Source organism: Equus quagga, chromosome 7 (genome assembly GCF_021613505.1).
Source record: "Equus quagga isolate Etosha38 chromosome 7, UCLA_HA_Equagga_1.0, whole genome shotgun sequence".
Classification (NCBI taxonomy): Eukaryota; Metazoa; Chordata; class Mammalia; order Perissodactyla; family Equidae; genus Equus; species Equus quagga.
In genome coordinates, this window is record NC_060273.1 from 79,491,554 (window position 1) to 79,512,493 (window position 20,940).

General features: G+C 41.1%; 1 protein-coding gene across 2 annotated transcripts in view; it reads right to left on the reverse strand.

Annotated features, from left to right (window-relative positions):
• Window positions 1-20,940, reverse strand: part of CTNNA1 (catenin alpha 1) — a 182,397-nt gene that overhangs the window by 12,337 nt on the left and 149,120 nt on the right. For both annotated transcript variants that reach the window (XM_046665466.1, XM_046665467.1), the window contains exons 10-13: window positions 20,685-20,777; window positions 9,485-9,641; window positions 1,524-1,724; window positions 805-956 (exon numbers count right to left, since the gene is read on the reverse strand). In XM_046665466.1, the coding sequence (XP_046521422.1) occupies window positions 805-956; window positions 1,524-1,724; window positions 9,485-9,641; window positions 20,685-20,777 (603 nt within the window). The remainder of the gene's footprint in view (window positions 1-804; window positions 957-1,523; window positions 1,725-9,484; window positions 9,642-20,684; window positions 20,778-20,940) is intronic.

Below are 20,940 nucleotides of genomic sequence, written 5' to 3' on the forward strand. Positions count from 1 at the left end.
GTGGAGGGTGGCCAGGTGGCTGTGGGGAGAGTTACGCACACGCCCTGCTCTCAGCTTCCAGAGCAACATGCTTATACTCAGAACAGCATGTGAGGAATCAACTGCCATGGGAAAGGCAGCTGTGAGACCCAGGCCCGGCACCCTGGGGATGCATTACAGAGAGGTTGGTAGTTTCTCAAAACCCCTTTGTTTATGCCAACCCAGAGTGGGCCCTGGACTTTCTCTCAGCCAGTGAGAACTGTTGCTCTCTCAGAGAAGGTAGGTCAAATGGGCCCAGACCAGGTGGCACTTCCATTCAGCCATGGTGAAGGGGCTCAATGCTTGGCCCTGAGCCAGGGAGCATCACCAGGGCCTTCGAGTCCCTCACCCTCACTTTGAGCACATGGGTTCTAGCATCCTGGCTGCCTGCCACCCCTTCGAGGAGAAGGGTGTTCCATGTGAAGAATAACTTCCATTTGCATTAAGGAAATACTCCCTTCTCTGAAATTAACTGAAAAGCCTTTATTTTCTGTAGTTTCCCTTTAACTCAAATGGAAGCTTCTTATTTGTGGTGACTGTTTGCCCTAATTAAATCGTCAAGGCCAGCTCATACTAGCTCCTGTTCTCGGCCCAAGTTTGGGCTCTAACTTGCGACTAAAAGTCATTTTAGACAACATAATTAAATATATCTCATTCTAACAGCTTTTAGATTCATGGTTTTAATATACTGCCACTGCATCTGCTGAGTTCCAGAATGATGCATTGCTCAAGTTTAGCAAATGATAAGAAAGAAGGTGTTAAAACATCTGAAATGCCGTTACTCACCCTTATCATCAACACTGCTTTCCTGATGTCCCGGATGCCATCGTACACCAGGCGGGAGGCATCGATAAACTCGTTCTCATCCATGGGCTGGGCGGGGTCTGAGCTGAGGGCTTCCACCGCCGCTTCTACTTGCTCAGTAAAACGTGGCATGACTGTGGAGAAAAGAAGCATGGCAGATCCTGCTGGCCCAGCAGACACCATCATTCTACCAGCCCTCCCTAAATCCCTCACTCAGACAGAAGGAGGCGAAGTGTATGATGAAGAGCCTCTGCTTCTACCCAAGTGAGAAGTATTTATGGCTGAAATAAATTAAATGGCGTATTTTATAAAAACTCAAATAATCTTCGTCTCTGACCAGATTCTGCAATATAGGATTTGGATGGTTAAGAACTTGAAGTGAGATTAACTTGAGGCCTTGCTTAAGAATGGGACTCTCCTTAATTTAGTATTTATTCATCAACATGAACCTTACCTAAGAATTTCATCTTAAACAGAGTGTTCAGAATTATTCCCATCATTAATCGTGGGGCACACATGAAGGAAATGGGTTTGCGAGGCCTTAATTTGGCTGACCAACTTCTCACAAGTCTTGATATACCACCCAGAACTCTTAAGACCTGAGCGGAGTTCTGATCTCCTACTTCCTAACCACAGGGCCTGGACTAACAGGATGGCCATCTGTGTGTGGGTAGCACCAATAAGGAAGGGAGTTCCCACACCTGTGTTGGAGAGCAGCTTGGTGGCTTCCAGCACCTTCTCTGTGTAGACCCCTGGCTCATAGTTGTCCATCTCTGAGGTGACTACGTGAATGACTCGGGCTGCCCGGCCTCGGATTGCACCAGCTGTGCGGTCCAGTCCATCCACATCTTTCTCTTGGAGAGCAATGACACATTTGTTCACATCTTCCAAAATGTGATTCTCTGAGGAACAAGCAAAAAGCTGAATGAGGAAAGAGGCCTTCCACTACAAGAGGACAATTTTAAGTTGGCATCTATCATTTACTGAGGGCTTACTTTGTGCCAGCTACACTGCCAAAAGTTTTACATGTATTATTTCACTGAAGAAACCAGATTAGCAGGTGGATTAACTGTCCACACAGAAACTCAACCAACCTGTCATCACCTCCAAGAATAACAATCTTCATTCCAGGCTTAAAAGAGAGAGAGAGAGAGATGCCCATCTTTAAGGCACAGTTGTTCTGTAAGCCAGGCAGAAAACTCACATCACGGAAACCGTAATAACTTCTCTTTCCCTTAAATAATTTCACTGACCTTATGTCCCAGAATCTGAAGTAGAAGAAAAGGTTCCCTGTAAGGCTTTATCCTCCTAGTCCCTGAGCCCTCCCTCCAGTAGATGCCAAAGGTATTCAGACAGTCTACCAAGAAGCCAGCATAGCCTTGGGATAGGAGTTGCCAGAAAGCAGGCTGAAGCATCTTCTGGAGGGTGCCGAGGGGGCCCACCTGAGGCAAAACATTTAGTGACCCCGTTAGGATGCAGGTGGGCCTGTTGTGACATTTGCAGAAACCCGTGTATCCGATTAAACTGACAAGTGGCTCCTACCAGTCACAGAGCCGAATTTGGAGAACCCACCAAACCTATTTTTCCTCAAAGCAAAAAGCTTGACACTGGATTTCAGGAACCCCAGAGTAAGGAGTTTGCTTCAACCTCAACTATAATAGCAAAGTGGAAGCAACCAAAATGTTAGAAATCAGAATCGGTAATAAATTATGGGCACTACAAAGCCTTTAACGTGGATGAGGCCAGTCTGTAGGGGCAGACCCAGAATGGGAAAGAGAATGTTCTCACTCATCCAGAACTGCAGACACCAGCAAACAGCCCAAATGACAGGGCTGCCCAGACTTCATAAGGTGGGTGGGTGAGGGCACACAGGGAAGTCCCCAGGCCATCACCTGGCCGTTTCCTTCCTGCTTGGCAAGGAGCTTTCTTCAAGACATGTAAGAACTCTTAGAAGCAATGTCTGGTAAAGACATGCTTACTCCCTTAAACCAAGAAAGTACCTGGAATAACAGGTGACAGAATAGTAGTCCTAGTTCTTCCGGAAGAGCCAGAAGAATCAGGGCAAATGTAATGTGTTTAAGAAACACATCTGGCCAATTCTCTGCCAGCCCTACGTCATGCTTTTGACATGTCATTATCCAGGACTGGTTCCTGATTTAATCCATTTCCAAAAGTCGTTACCCTTCTCTCATAGTCCGCTAACATAGGCGTTTTACATGACAGTGTCTGGAAGGGAGATAACAATAACTTTGACCTCTTAAGGTACCTAGAACAAGAAAGTGGTCATGGTGCTGGTTCCTCTTGTCCAAAGGGAAGCCAGAGGCAAAGTGGTACTTAGCAGATCTAGCAAAGAATAAAGCCATCACAATGCCCTGCCTTTGGGCTTCAGGATCCCCTTAGGCCTCGAGAACCAAGGCCTTCCTCTTTGTAGATCCCTAAGAGTCTCTTTGTTCTGAGACCACAGGTATAATGGAATAAGATGAAAAAATCACAATGAGAAAGAAATAATAACGTGAAAGAATTAAAAAGGGACTCGGTAAAAACTGCTTTCCTACAAAACTATACATACTTTTACCATATGATCCAACAATTGCACTCCTTCGTATTTATCCAAAGGAGTTGAAAACTCATAGCCACAGAGATGTTTGTAATAGCTTTATTCAGAACTGCCAAAACTTGGAAGCCACCAAGATGTCTTTCGTTGAACAGATAAACTATGGTACATCCAGACAATGGAATATTATGCAGTGCTAAATATGCTTCAAGCCATGAAAAGACATGGAGCAACCTTAAATGCATATTTAAATGCATATTAAGTGAAAGAAGCCAGTCTCAAAAGCCTACATACTATATGATTCCAACTATATGACATTCCGGAAAAGGCAAAACTATAGAGATGATGCCCGGGGTTAAAGGGGGCAGGGATGAACAGGTGGAGCACAGAGTATCTTTAGGGCAGTGAATACACTATATGATACTATAATGATGGATACATTTGTCCAAACTTATAGAATGTACACCACCAAGAGTGAAGAGTAATGTACATCATGGACTCTGGGTGATAATGATGTGTCAATGTAGGTTCATCAATTTTAACAAACATGCCACTATGGTGGGGGATGCTGATAATGAGGGAGGCTACGCAAGTGTAGGGTCAGCAGAGAGATGGGAAATCTCTGTACCTTCCCTTCCTCTTGATTTTGCTGTGAACATAAAATTGCTCTAAAATTCATTCATTCATACATACATACATACGTAAAATAAACATCTTTCCAGGGAAAACCAGAATATAGTAAGAACTCCTGTTGTAGAAGGGGAAAATGAATTACCACGGTATAGCTAAGATGATCATAATTTAGCATCTACTAGTTCAAAAATTAAGAGACTTTCTAGGGTTTATTTACACCACTGTACTATTAAAAGAGAAAATACGTTAAACTTTTTACATAAATTTTAGGGGGGATATTTGAACCAATTATAAGAATAAATGGATTTGGAGCCCTGCAGAGGCATCTTTCACATACAAACTCTCTACATGTTAATTTGAACTAAACAGACAGCTACAGAGCCTGCCCACCATCCTAGGCCTTGGGTTAAAAACGGCCACTTCTACTGACTCTAACACAACATTTACACTTGTATCTTGTATCACTAAGGAAAGCAAAGTAAAAGGAAAGGAATAAAAAGGAAAGAAAAGATGTTGCTAAATAAACTATGAACCAATGTTTTCTCATATCATTGATTTTAAGACTCATCCCTGTTTCAGGATTGTTAATACCTAGGGGGGAAGCATATCTTGGAATCAATGAAGCATAGCATTCTTTTTTGTTCATTAAAGAAAGTGGCCCAACTTCCACCAAGGATTTGTTAACCTTCGTCTAGACACCTATGTTTTAAAAAATCAATTTAGACTTTCTTGAATTCATACTGCCTTTCTTCCAGAAGAACCCAAACCAGAGAAGGGTTTGCCATTCATTAGTGACAAAGGAAGCCATCTATTCCAGGAAGCTGACTCAAGTACTGTTCTCTACCTTCACTCAACAGCTGTCTCTAGGGAAGGCCCAGCCAGCTGGGGCCGCCACACACCCAGGACACAACACCAATCCTGCTCTCTACACTTAAGCCCTAGGGAGGAGGTAAGTTTCCACTGGACATGTGCAAGCATGGGAGGTTAGGAGGTACCCACTCTAACTTTAATTGAATTTCCAAGGAAACTCAGGATGGTTCCATTCTGAATAGACACACCAATCTTCACCCCATTAAAGACTCTGATTGTTCAATATAGTCTTTATTTGTAGGTGCTTCTAACAGGAAAAAAATCATGCACACACACAAAACAGCATATCTACAAGGGATCATATTATGGACACTATTATATCTGTTTTTCATTTGAAAACCTTTCTGGGTCTGCCTCTACAGAGCTACCTCATCAATTTTAATGGCTGCACAGGACCCTGGTTAAATAGATGGAGGCATCATAATTCACTTATCCCATCTTCTCTTAGACATTTTGGTTGATGTGAACATCCTTGTATAGGTATTTTGGCAAACAGTTGTGTATATATCCCTGGGGAAAATTTCTAGCAATGGGATTACTAAGTCAAAAGGCATATATGTTTAAACTAGATGTACGGTACCTAATTGCCCTCCAGGAACCAAGCCAAGTGGCATTCTCCAGAAAGGCTGCATGAACTTACACTTCAGCCCACAATGTGTAACAGGGCCTGTCCTGTATACCATTTGTTCTGGACCTCTTTATCGGTGCAACCTTATGCACACATGGGAGATGATAATATTAATAGTTATATAGAGGACTTTAATCTATAACAAGAAATATTCTGAGTGCTTGGCATTTAACTCATCTATATGGTAGCGATTTTTTTAAAAGTCACCATTAATTAACAAGGAAAATGGGGCACAGAAGTATTGAGTAACTTGCCCAAAGTCACACAGCTACTGGGCATGCGAGTCAGAAATCAAACCTACCGTCACCACTACCTATACCATTTCCTCAAAAGAGAGAACTCTATCTTCAGTTTTGCATTTTTGCTACGAAACACAAAAACAAAAATTAGGTACAATAATCCTTTTATTTAATGACCGCCCAATCAGACCGAATTATTTGGGCCTACCAAGACTTAATGAAGAAAAAGTACAAATTACCACTCTTAGATGTTGCCCCAAAGTATGTAATACAATATTATTTGTTTCCAAGAGCATCTGGTAAAGAAATGTAATGAACCCAATTAGAACCATTCTAACCAACCACTTGCATTAAAAAAAAAAAAGAACCAAAACTTCCACATGTAAGCAGAGTAAACAAATCAGAAAGTAAACTGCATTTCCATATGTTTATCAAATATAATTCAAATGAAATATTTCAAACCACTGTCCTTAAGGGATCAGTCAATATAAATATATTCATGGGTTGCCGAATGCTCTCTAGCATCCTAAATCATCTCCAGTATTTACAAGGCAACGTTCTGAATAGAACAGCTTGGGAAAAAGGAGTCCCTACACGCTCTTCCCTGGGGGTGGGATGCATGTCCCTCTCTATTTTCAAGTGCCACTGTCTCATATTTGATATACAGTGACCCAAGTTCCCCCTGCTCTGCAGCCTCATGGTATCAGGCTCTTGGTGGCTTCACCAGGTTATACACAAGATTGACCACTACTTTTTTTTTTTTTTTGAGGAAGATTAGCCCTGAGCTAACATCTGTGCCCATCCTCCTCTATTTTATATGTCAGACGCCTGCCACAGCACAGCTTGATAAGCAGTGCGTAGGTCTGCACCTGGGATCCAAACCAGCGAACCCCAGGCCGCCAAAGCAGAGTGCACAAACATAACCACTACACCACCAGGCCAGCCCCATTGAACACTACTTTTTGAGCCACAAATTCAGAATATCCCATGTGATAAGTATGAGGGAACTTCTAGAACCAATGGGACAGAATATCCAGGAACAATAGAGATAAAGCAGCAAAGGGTCTCTCAGCCCTATTCCCTAAATAATTTCCTCTTTGATGGGTTCTCAGTGAGTGGGCAGGGCTACAGCAAACATACAGGCCCATGGATTCCAAGAGGGCATCTGATGGTGGAAAATCATTAGCGGAAATATTCCACAAAACCTCTCACACTGCCAAAGGGCCACAAGGCCCCAGAATACTGTAGAGAATAAGCACTCCAAGGAGAAGCGGCATCCTGACCCTTTGTTCCACAAAATTTTATGAAACCCACCAACCTTAAGCCAGACGCTGTGCTGGGGCACTTTCCTGGCAGCCCCTCTGGCCAGAAACATGCCCACCTCACTGATGGGACCACTGAAGCACCAGTGTACCTCAGGGCAAGGGGAAATGGGCATAGGGGCAGATCAGGGTGAAGCCAAGACATGGCTTCTTGTCTAAAGATTGCCCATGACTGCTCCAGATGACACCTGCTCTACAATCCACAGTGCACATCTAGAGATGCACAAGGGCCAAGGACTGGGGATAAATGGGGGCTTGCCCATTTAAAAGTGGGGTTCCTCTCAATGCTAGCCAGCCACTTCCCCACCAAGGCTGTGTATCAGGTGAGATGAGGAGACATCTCAAGTCACCCCACATAAAAAGTGATAAAGCCGTCAGGAGTCTGAATGCTAAAAATTAACTGGTCAATCCAGTAGAACTCTGCACAGGGATCTGCCTATCCCTTCACTTCATCCCAAGACCCCAAAAAGCACATCATAAATCAGGGGAATTGTGAATAACAACCTTGCCCCGTTAATTATTTATTTACTTGACATTGCTAAGCAAGCCTGCAACAAAACATTAGAGAAACACACTAGGGTAGACCTTTAAAATTTAGCTACTCTGAAACCACCACCACTTTCTGACCAAAAGAATTGTTCCGTGTTTTTATTTGCTAAACAGAAACTGTCTAACCTCCTTTCCATCAAACCAACTCTTATACGTTCCCTATTTGCATAAAAATTGAACATCCTCACTAGACAAAAGTGTATCTGTTAAAGAATTTGATTTCTCTCTACCATTCTTCTGTTTTATGTCCTATACCCTAAAGATACTGCCCAGATCCCACTAAATGCTACTGCAGAATCCCTTTTGTTCTCTGATTTGAAGAATGTTGCACAAGGGACATTTGATTCTATTACATTTTATTTTGCTGTAAGAAGGACTGAAAATCCCTTGAGACCTAGCTTGAGATATACTCACCCTAATCACAAGAAAGTAAGTTTAGGAATGGAATATCTATCTCCGAGGGGGGCTTTGCATTTAGATTTCAGAATTTGTTGTTTGCTTAAAAGTGTGCTGTGAAGGTGGAATGTTTTTCTCTAAACCTCTGAAAAAGAATAATTCAGTACTTCATTGGGAAAAACAACAGAAGGCCAAGATTTCCCAAAAAAGCCATTGCTGCATTTTTGGCACCTGCAAAGATATGCTTGCAAATGGGTTTTGTGGTTTAAAGTACCAACACCTGCAATTTGGCGGTGTTGCAGCAGCATGGTTTACCCTCTCTTTTTTTTGCAGTTTACAGATTACCTGCTCCCCACTCACTCAAGAAGAGCCAAAGCTACCAATCCCAAGGAGAGCGGGCAGAGACAGGGAAGATTGGTATGCGGAACACACTGTCACCTTATATAGGTCACTGCTGGAGGACTGTGCTGTGCCTGTACTTGAGCCCCACTTCTGTTTCAATCCCCATTGCCGCTCACATCTCCCACGTTCCAGCCTGTGGTTCCCTGGGGTGACAGGTAGTTTCAGCCCTACAAGTACCCAGCCACTGACTGCCCACAGCCACTGGCCTCAAGAAGCCTGGCACCTCCAGAGAGCAAGCAGTGCAGCCAAGGGCAGCGAAGGCTCTGTCAAATAGAGAATGCATTTATACTTGCTCAACTCTAAGGAGATGGATTGAAATTTATCTCTGTGTGATAAACAGTGAATTGCAGTTGACAGACATTTTCTATATGAATGCAATTTACTATGTCATTACCAGTTTATGTTTATATAATGAAATCAACTGTTTTTGTGAGGTGAATTACCCAGATTTATTTTTTGCAAGTTCATAATTAAATGGCACTTAAATATTTCCTCTCTGTTTTCTATCTGTGCATCACGCAGACAGAGAGTCTTTCAAAAAGTAGGCAGTTAAACTATGATCATTTCTGAGGAAGAGGGAAGGAGAAGGTTTCCAGGAAGTGGACAAAATTATTTTACAAAAGAAACTAAAGGTGATAATGTTGGCAATCCTTTCTCCTAAGTTTCACAGCTTCATAACAAATAACCACAGCCTCTACCAGGACATAGGTCAAGGTTTTTCTAAATACAACAGCAGCAAGACGGGTAGATGGTTATGGTGCTATACAGGTCACAGTTGCAAGATCTTACTCTGTACAAACAGAGAAAAACCTCTGCCAGCCCACTTTCCATTTAGTGCTTCTTATATCAAGACCAAGCCCACCACAACGGAAATAACTCCAACCCCACTTCTCACTGCTCAGGAATCAGTGGTACTTTTTTTTTTAATTAAAATAATAACCAGCACAATATTATTGCTAGAATAATTTACCTGCCCAGACTTGGGGGCGTTTTATTGTCCATTACTGTAACTTAGGCAAAAGTAATTATGTACATCATCACATTCTTCTCTGGGGAACCAGCTCATTACCTGAGACAGCCAAGAAGTCATCAATGGAAGTAATGTCATCGACAGCATCTGTGAGAACACGGACTTGTTTTTCCCACTGTTCTTTAAAAAGATCCATGTTCTCTTGGGCCAGTTTACTCTGTGGTTTTGCTGCTAAAGCCAATGCAGCATTGATAACCTGCAAAGATATTAAAGTTCAGGGTTTACTTTCTCAGAGTCATGAAAATAAAACAAGTGGGACAATTTGGCCAGTAGAGTGGCTACGGCTTTGTCTCACATGCATTTCATGAGGACACATGATACCACGTTTCACCATAACATTCACAAAGATGAAGTAGAGAAGTATTAATGTTTTATATGTGAAAGTAGAAGTAATACATACACTGAAACTATGGACAATTATAAACATATAAAAATATCTCTAATCTCTCCACTCTGTGATAGCAACTATTTATAATTTTGACATTATGTTCCAGGCTTTTTTCTCCTCATATACACATATATGTATGCACAACAAAAAATACACAATTGGAATTACATACTACATAAAATTGACTATCCTGTTTCTTCTTTTAAATACTTCTCCTTATCATTAAATATATGGTAAAAACATTAACTGTTTATTATTCCACTCTTATGGATAATACGTAGCTATTTTCCTATTGTAGGATAGCTAGGTTTGTTCCAGTTGCCCCCCATTCTTAATAATCATGTGTTGAACATCTGGCATTTCAGGTTCTTGATACATTATCAAAGTAGATTTATGAAAAATATACTGTATTCCAAGTGCAGGCATTTTTCTGAGACATAAAAAGTTATTTCTTAAAAAAAGCTTTATCGAGATATACTTCACATACCAAATAATTTACCCATTTAACCTGTACAAATCACTGATTCTCATTATATTCACAGTTGTGCAACCATCAACACAATCATTTTGGGCTTTTTGGTGAGGATGATTGGCCCTCAGCTAATATCCATTGTGAATCTTCCTCTTTTTGCTTGCGGAAGACTGTCCCTGAGCCAACATCCGTGGTAATCTTCCTCCACCTTGTACATGGGACACTGCCACAGCATGGCCCAATGAGCAGTGTGCAGGTCCACGCCTGGGATCCAAACCCACGAACCCTGGGCTGCGGAAGCAGAGTGCGCAAACCCAACCACTACGCCACCATGCCGGCTCACCACAATCATTTTTAAAACATTTTTATCACTCCAAAAAACCCATTTCCATTAAGTGTATCATTCCCCATTTCCCTCAACATTCCTTAACCCTATCTCCTAACAACCACTAACTTAACTTTCTGTCTCTATGGATTTGCCTATTCCAGACATTTCATATAAATGGAATGATATTACTACGTGGATTTCCATAACTAGCTTAGTATATTGGAGGGGTGTTCCAGAGTGATGTTATCAACTTAGCCCCCCAGGACTGGAGTTAACCAACTGAAGAGGAATCAGACCCCCCAGACTGGTGCAACTGTTCCTCGTCCTTCCTAAACAATTGGAAATGACAGACTATCAATTATAGATTCACAGGCATAGGGGACCGGGCCATGCCAGTTATTAATTATAATAGCCCACTACTTTCAAAAGCGTATAGGTTTGGACAATAAATTATTTGGAGGAAGAGGTATCCTATCTTTCTTATATGTTACTGCTGTGATCTCCTACATTTTCATCATTTCAAGGCTTGTTCTTTGGTTCTTTTCCTCCTTGTCATTCATTTCCCACCAGGTGGCTAACAACTGTGGACTACTCTCTTCACTAATTAACTCATTAATTCACTAATGTATCAATGAATCAGAGTGGAGCCAGACCTTGTAAGAATATATGGCTGAAGAAAATGTTTCCTAAGACAGCCAAGTAAACACTGGCAAAGAATTAATTGTACGTTTTTAAATACTAATATTTTCACGACAAAGAGAAAATTGCTCTCTTTGTTCTATAATATATCGAATCCCATAGAATATAATGGAGGAAAAGCACCCTAAGTTAACTTGCACCTTGTCTCAGGTTAACTTTCTCATTTTGATTATAAAATTATTTACAAAGGACATTTCATAAATTAAATACTCATTTCTGATGATTTTTAGTAAATGAGGAATAGAAAGATACTTAAAATACTACTTTAAATAATCATCCAACATCATACTTAGTGGTGAAACTCTACAATTATTTACCTTAAAAATCAAGATGCTTTTGATCAGTATACATACCTACCATCACCGTTAGCTACATAATAATATAATGGTCTTTCTGGCCTATGAAATGACATGGGAAATGGAAGTAATAGAAAAAGCTGTTTACAAAGGTGACAACAAAATTACTTTTCAATGCAAATGCTCTTTGTTTATCTAGGAAATTGAAGTGAGCCAACTGAAAAGAAAAACTCTTAACAATTAATAAGAGTTCATTAACGTAGCTAAAGACAATATTTCTATATACCAGAAAAAAGTTAGAACAGAAAATGAGAGTTGTGTCAAATCTTCATGAAAAGTAATTAATAGGAAATATGTGGGATTAAATCTGTAAAGAAACTACCAGGACTGAAGTAACAAGAAGTGACTAAACTTGTTTGAGGTACATTTTAAAAAGTTGAATAAACAGAAACACATCCATGTTTAGGGGTAGGAAGACTGACCTACTTATTGACAAATTAATCCAGAGCAACAAATAGATGAGAAGAGCCAAAAATCTGGGGGATAGAGAGCAAGAGTAATGAAGAAAGATAGTTTAAATATAAGTTAAAGCTAAAGTACTTAGAATAGTCTAAAAACAGATCCTATGATAGAGTGGAATTCAATGTATGATAAAAGTGACATCACAAATCAGTGGGGTATGGTACATTATTTTTATATTGATAATCTATTTGGATAAAAATAAATTTATAGCCTCATTTCATACTTATATTTATGTGTTAAGATTATTTCCAGACAGATAAGAGTTAAATTAAAAATAACACGGCTAGATGAATGTATTTATTTATCCATTTACTGAATACTTAAATTCTTATGTCTTAGAAAATTCTCCTCTATTTCCAAATAACAATGGGAGAAGTCAATTTATAAATCTGACTATATTATTTCTGTATTTAACTATATATGACAGGTGAAGTACATAGTATTAGCTAAGTCATTACAGATAACACCAAAATACCAGTAGAAAAATGTGAGAAAGACATGGACAGCCTGCCTAAGGTGAACTGTAAATGACTAGGAAACAGCTGAGGGGAAAAGTTTACTCTCACTTACAATCAAAGAAATGCTAATTAGGGGCTGGCCACGAGGCCGAGTGGTTAAGTTCGCGCGCTCCGCTGCCGGCGGCCCAGTGTTTCGTTGGTTCGAATCCTGGGCGCAGACATGGCACCGCTCATCAAGCCACGCTGAGGCAGCGTCCCACGTACCACAACTAGAAGGACCCACAACGAAGAATATACAACTATGTACTGGGGGGCTTTGGGGAGAAAAAGGAAAAAATAAAATCTTTAAAAAAAAATGCTAATTAATGTGACTACTATTTTTGCCTATTAAATTTGCAAAAAGCCCAAAACTCTTTGGGCTCTACCACCATATTGAATGGCAACTTTTAAAATACTGCTGTCGGCTAAAACCTCCAGTACAATGTTGAATAGGACATTTTTGTTTCTGATTGTAGGGGGAAAGTACTCAGCCTTTCACCACTAAGTATGATGTTATCAGGCTGAGGAAATTCTCTTCTATTCCTAGTCTACAAAACATTCTTATCAGGCCTGGAAGTTAGATTTTGTCAAATACTTTTTCTGTTTTATTTCTACCATTCTGGCTATTTCTTCTTAGTCTCCTTTGCTGTCTTGTCTTCCACTAATGTTGGAGTTCCTCAAGGCTCAACCTATGCTGCCTTCTCTCCTCTTTCTACGCTCTTCCCACCCAAGAGCAATTTCATCTAGTTTCATGATTTTACATACCATCTATCTGCCAAATACTCCCACATCTCCAACCTAGACCAGTCATTCTAGCCCCCAACTCATATCACAGGATACATACCCAATAGCTCTACTCAGATGTCTCAGATATTTCAAAATAAACATGTCCAAAATAAAACATGATTTCCTGCTCCCAACCATGCTGAATGGATCTTGCTTTAAAACTCTTGACCACTCAACTTCAAGTAGACTCAATGTTGGGGAGAGCAAAAGAACTACATTTCCTTAGTGCAATCAATCTCTTCCTCTCAAGTCTGGACTCTAATGAGTAATTGTTTCATACCTTCTCCTCAAACCTATAAACCCTTGGCCAGCATCATCACTCTCAGATTATAATTCTGCTTCTTATTTAAATGAGAAGATGAATGCCATCAAAAGAGAATGTCTACAGATTCCTATCACCACATCTACCCACCTACTGGCATCTGTTCCACATACTCTGTCTTACCTATTTTTAATTATGGATGATCTTATCTATGCTCCTATCTCAGACCAACCTCTCCACTTGGCCACTGGATCTCTTCCTCTCCTCTGCTCCAGGACATTGCTCTAGCAATTCTCCCTGCTCTAGTCTATATTATCAATATTTCCCCTCTACTGGATTATTTCCATCAGCTAAACATAAAAACACTTTCAATTCCATATCCACCTGATGCTACCACCCCATGTCTCCATAAACCTTACATAAAACTTGAAAGAGCTGTCAACTTGCTATACTCAGTTCTTCTCTTCTCTCTTGAACCCACTCCAGTCAAGCTTATCTCCCCTAAACTCTACCCTAACTTCTTTTGTACAAGGTCACTTGTGACCTCTATATATGTTGCTGAATCCAAGGATCAAGTCTCAGTTCACAGTCTATAACCATTTGACATGAATAATCACCCTTCCTAATAACACCTTTTTCACTTGTCTTCCGAGACAGAACCAGCTTCTGGTGTTCTGGTTTTAATAACTCTTCCTCAGTCTGCTTTGCTGGAAACTGCTCATCCCCTCTAGCTCCAGAGAGAACCCCAATTTTAGTTCCTAGACCTTTTTATTCTAGGTAACTCACTTCATTGGTGATCTCATCCAGGCTCATGGCTTTAAGCACCATTTATGTGCTAACGAATCACATATATATACATCCTGCCCAGACCTCTCCCCTAAACTTGACTTTGCATCCGGCATATCTAACAAGCACCAGAAAATTAACATATCCAAAAGCGAGCTCCTTAGCTCTTCTCCCAAACCACTTTTCCCTATCAAAACAAATGACAACTCCATCCTTCCAGCTGCTTAGGCTCAAAACCCTGGAGTTTTCCCTGACTCTTCTCTTTCCCCTCCACCTCACATCTAATCCTTCAATAAATTCTACCTTTATATATCCAGACTCTAACCAGTGCCCACTTCCACTCTCCTCTTGCCTGGTTTATTACCATAGCTTCTGTTTTGGTTTCCTATTGCCACTATAACGTATTACCACAAAAACAGCTGAGTCTAAAACAACGCAAATGTATTACCTTATAGTTCTGGAGGTCAGAAGTCTAAAACGGGTCTTACAGAGCTAAAATCAAAGTGCCAGTAGCACTGTTCATTCTGGAGGCTCTAAGGGAGAATCTAGTCCTTGCCTTTTCCAACTTCTAGAGGCTGCCCACATTTCTTGGCTTGTGGCCACATCACTCCAACTCTTCCTTTCATGATCACATCTCCTTCTCTGACTCTGACACCCTTGCCTCCCTCATATAAGGACCCTTGTGAGTACACTGAGGACCCACCTGGATAATCTAGGATAATCTCATCATCTAAAGATCCTTAGTTTATTTACCTCTGCAAACTCCCTTTTGCCATATAAGGTAACATATTCACAGGCTTCAGAAATTAGGAAACGGATATCTTTGGGGGGCATTATTCTGCTTACCACAGCTTCCTGAGGGGTCTCTCTGCTCCCATCCTTCCTCAAAGAAGTCAGAGAGACCTTGTTAAAACCTGGGTTAGATCACGTCAATCCTCTACTGAAAAACACTTCAATGGCTTCCCATGTCTTTCAGAGTAAAAAGCAAAAGGCCTGGATCATGGCTCTAAAAGGTCTTACAGCACCCAAACTCCTGTTAGATATGTGACTCCCTTCTTCAAAGTCTCTGCATTTGCTGTTCCCTCTACCTGGAGCGCTCTCCCCTGACACCCTCCAAGTCTTGCTCTGTCATCTCCTTCAGGTCTTGGCTTCTACGTCACTTTCTCGGTGAGGTCTTTGTTGACTATCCCAACCATACAATTTAACGAACACAAAAACATTTGTGGGATGCAGCTAAAGCAGTGCTTTCAGAGAAATTTACAGCAGTAAATGTTTAAGTGTTACATTAGAAAAGGTCTCAAATCAATGATCTAAAAGCTTCCAACTTTAGAAACTACTAAAAGGGCAAATTAAACCCAAAGCAAGCAGAAGAAAATAACAGAGTAGCAATAGATGAAATACAAATTACCAAAGGTCATCCAAGAAGAAACAGCTAATCTGAATATCGTTGTATCTATTAAAGCAACTGAATTCATTGTTAAAAACTTTCCCAGGAAGAAAACTCCAGGCAAGGCATCTTCACTGGTAAATTCTCCCAAACAGATAAAGCATGACTAATACCAATTATACAGACTTTTCAAGAAAACAGAAGAGAAGGAAACACTTTCCAACTTTTATGATATGGAAATCAGACTTTACAAGACAAGAAAACAACAGATGAATTATCAAAATGCAAGCCTTACAAGGAGCAGCAACGTCTCTGGGGGCCTATTCGCTGCAGACCTCCCTTGCGGGGGGGCGGTACAGAAAATGCTGAGAGAAACTTTTGGTCAGAAGCATCTCCTTTGAGTTCTTCCGTGAAATTACTTTGTAAGAAAAGATTACAGACTATCAGAAGTGGAAAAGTGAGGTGATTCAAAGGTAGATGGTCCTATAATTGTGAAATAATAGATGAGTGAGAGCCAAGGCTGCAGGCTACCCTGGCATATTCTCTTACCACCTATAGGCCAGGTCTGTCTGGGTTTGTGCTTATTTGATGCTTGTCAAGCCTGTCAGCCATGAAAATGATCAGTGTCCCCCCAAGCACAATAGGAGAAGAAGCAATACGGAAGATAAATCTAAGGAGGCAGAAGAAAGAATGGACAATTTCCTAAGTTATTTCTCAATTTAGCTAGTGAGAAGTAAAAAGAAAGAAAGAAAGAAATGTAGATAAGCAGCAGCTTCAAATACTTAACTCACCCTTGTGTAGATTTCCAAGAAAAGCCATGCATTAAACCAGATTATATGATTTTTATTTTTGAGGAAGATTAGCCCTGAGCTAACATCTGCTGCCAATCCTCCTCTTTTTGCTGAGGAAGACTGGTCCTGAGCTAACATCCGTACCTATCTTCCTCTACTTTATATGTGGGACGCCTACCACAGCATGGCTTGACAGGCAGTACGTAGGTCCACACCCGGGATCCGAACTGGTGGACCTTGGGCCGCTGAAGCGGAACCTGCAAACTTAACAGCTGTGTCACCTGTCAGCCCTGGTTTTATGAATTAAAGTGCCAGAGTTGCAGTTATTTAAATTTGTGTTAACTTAATTTGCATTAAATTAACATACAATGCTCATTCTTGCATAATGAACTAAGAAAAATAAAATAATAAGTGAGATCATGTTCAAAATGCTCTCCTCCAATTTTAAAGACTCAGTTGTCAGAAACCTGCTGTTGGCAGGGTTTTGTTTTTCTCCCCTCCCCACTGGCCAGCACCAAATGAACTGAAGAACTGAAATATTTTAAGCAGCTACCGTGGACTAAGACTTGGGCACATCCACAAGCAAGATGATGTCAGAGATATGTGGGGTACAGATTCAGGTCCTTCCCCAAAACAGTTTGACTGTTTCCATGTAAAAGCATGTGGGGCAGGGGCTCTCTGCTCAGCTGGAGGTGGGTCCACTTTCTGACAGAGTGAGACAGCGCAGCCACAAAGCAGAAGGCAATGCAGGGAAGAAAGCTGACCTACTTCCTTTCTTGCTCATGGTAAGAGGAAAATCACCAAAAACTGTAGGTGCTTTTTTTCCCCCTAGTTGGGATCCTCCTCAACTCAACTTTAATATCTTAAATATTTGGAGTTAAAGTTGCCTAACTGCCAAAAAAGTTAGCACTTTAGAACAAAGTGTAGGTGGGACCAGGGAAAAGCAGCCCCTAGGCAAGCTGCACAAGGAGGGTGTCCCCAGCAGAGAGGCCAGGTCTGCCTACATGTAGCCACTGACGTGAGGCACAAAAAGCAGCTGGAAAAAAGCAACATGTATTCCATACTATGGACGGAGGTCGACACTAGCCTAAAAATAAAACAAAAAATACACTTTAAAAAATAACTGTTTGGCAGACGAATGGATAAAGAAGATGTGGTACATATATACAATGGAATACTACTCAGCTGCAAAACAGAACAAAATCATTCCATTTGCAATAACATGGATGGACCTTGAGAGAATGATGTTAAGTGAAATAAGCCAGCAAGAGAAAGATAATCTGTGTATGACTCCACTCATATGAGGAATTTAAAACTATGGACCAAGAACAGTTTAGTGGATACCAGGGGAAAGGTGGGGTGGGGGGTGGGCACAAAGGGTGAAGTGGTGCACCTACAACATGACTGACAAACATTAATGTACAACTGAAATTTCACAAGATTGTAACCTATCAATAACTCAATAAAAAAAAAAATGAAAAAAAAAAAAATGTTTGGGGCCAGCCTGTGGCATAGTGGTTAGGTCTGGTGCACTCCGCTTTGGTGGCCTGGGTTTGCAGGTTTGGATCTGAGGCGCAGACCTACACAACTCATCAGCCATACTATTGCAGCGAACCACATACAAAATAGAGGAAGACTGGCACAGATGTTAGCTCAGGGCTGCTCTTCCTCAAGCAAAAAAAGCAGAAGACTGGCAATGGATGTTAGCTCAGAGTGAATCTTGTTCAAAAAAAAACTGTCTACATGCTACAGCATATTAAACATTATCTTAAACTCCTGGTGAATTAACTAGCCTAGTTAAGTTAATTAACTTGCCTGGAGTCTATTTACCAAACAAGCCAGTGACTCTGGAGGGGAAGAACTCAGGGTTAGGACCCTCTGGCACCTAAGATCACTGCCCACCAACAGGCTGAAGAGTAAGGAGAGGGCTCCACTCTAATCCATCAGCTACCATGAAGAAGAGGCCCTTTGAGCATAAAACACATAGGCCAGAGTAGGCCAGATGCAGCTTCCAGAAAAGTTTGGTTTACTCTCCTCAAAGAATTAAAGAAATTTAAATTAGTTACTGATTGTCTAAAATTGAGACTTGACAGAAAAATCTGAATTGCTGACTTCTCTTTAAAAATAATGAAAGGATCTAGCAATAATGGGTTGGAGTGGGGTCACAGCTGCCTCATTTAGAAATGGCACATGCTACCCAGTTTGTCATTACCATGCCAATGCCTACTGTATTTGCCATTACTGAACCTGCCCAGCCCCGTTTTCGAGCAAGAGTAGGAGTGAGCCTAGGTGAGAATCTGGGAGAATAATCACACCCAGAGAAACACCTTTTTATCCAGGACAGATATGCAACATCAAGTGTGGTCTGGGCACTCTGTCTAAGCCCACTCTCCTTGAGGTCTCTTCTAGAAGGAGAAATGAAACTACAATGAAGAGGGAGAAACGATGCCTTCTGCTGGCAAGCTCAAACCCATGCAACATGGCCCAGCCACATGTTCTCTGCACACCATCATTTTCATCAGGGTCTACTAGACTCCCTCTTTGATTCTTTTCAAGGCTCTAAGATCATTTATATAAACACTCTTGGTAGGTGTGATCAGCGTATGTTACCATCTGTTTCAGGCTATATGTGAAAGCATTGTCGCTTTTCAAGCATTTCAAAACCAAATGGAGAACCAGACATTAAAAACAAAGTGCTGACAGGGTAAAAAGGCAAACTTGAGGAAAGAATGCCAAATCTTTAGAAATCTGCTCTAAATTTATCTTATACAACTTGGTCATCCATGAACTTTCTGCAGGTGACTGAATCCACTGTTGTTTATTATCAGTACCGCCATCAATCACCAGGAGATTTCATGACTGGATTAAAGCTGAGGAAATGTCCATCAGATAATGTGGATTCACAACTGGCCCATCACACAAATATTTAGACAAAGCAACTCTCACTGGCAAACTTATACATATAGTTGAGAATGAGAACAAATGCCCTAACTAATCTGTGTTCCAGTTAGCATCCCAGATTACTAACCAGGCTTTACTTATTTCGGTTGCCTACCTTGAATGCTGGGAATTATTTATATGAAAGAGCCAAAGTATTGGTCACAGTATATTTTAAAGTTGGTGGCAGACATAACATAGAAACTGCATTCCTGTGACCTCTAGTCTATGACTCCACTTCCTTTGCTTTATTCCCCTTTATTCGTGGTTACTGCTATCTGGCAGGACATTCAGAGAGAAGTTAACGCAAATCCTCGGAGTATGCCCAGGAGCATTCCTTATTTGGGAAATGAGAGAGGCAACCCCTTCCACTAAAACAGTACCTACACTGCTTAGAAACACCTGTGAGGGGCAGAGGCTACCGGGCCATACAAACAGGATCAGTACCCCTCACGGGAGGCAGGCAACATAGCGGGCACTTAACAAAGCAACCCTTATTCTGTGTGCTTCAGTCTTTCTCGAGGCCCAGATACTTAACACAGCCTCATCACCAGGCTCCAAAATGCCATTCAACGGAGAAAAGTTCTCAAGCTGTTCCTTCGGTAACTGGCTGAATCATGTGATTAATATCTATATTAGAAAGCCTCTTTAAGACATTACAGAGTCAGGGTTCTAGCTCTTGAATCTTGTTCCCTCCCACACAGAGATCCAAATACCGGGCATTAAGATGGAGTGTAGGTGGGCAGCTATTATACTTTTAGGCTTCCAGGACTGCCAGATGTTGCAGACAGCCCTCCCTCAAGGATGGTGCAGGCTGAGCAGTGTGGCCACTGCCCACCTCCATTTGCGAGTGGAGGACATTATGCATTTTTAATGAAGGGCAAGGGGTAGTAACATGTGATGCCCCAAGGAAATGTCACTTGAAGTTAAACATAAATTTCTCCAAGCTACATGGACTCTGGATCAGTGTTTTGTCCTCAAAGCTTCAATCTAAAATCTTAAAAACAAAACCAACAAAATAAACTTCATCTCCATTCTAACCAAAATCCAATTTGGTGGTACCTTAAACATCGCTGTTTGTACTTTACCTGAGGACAGAGGGCTTCTAGCTGGCTTGCAGACATCCGAACAAGCTTTACGCCTTCCTCATTGTTTGAGATGGAACAGGCCAAGTTGGCAACCTAGAAGAAGGAACACCATAGAAAGATCTTTGAGAATTTTTCTCTCTTGACTGCAAAGGAAAACAAATGTATACCTACCCCCATCCCTGACCTTTACAGAACAAATGACAAAAGCACCAATGGTGTTTTATTTCTCACAGACTGATTACCTGCTTATGAGGAC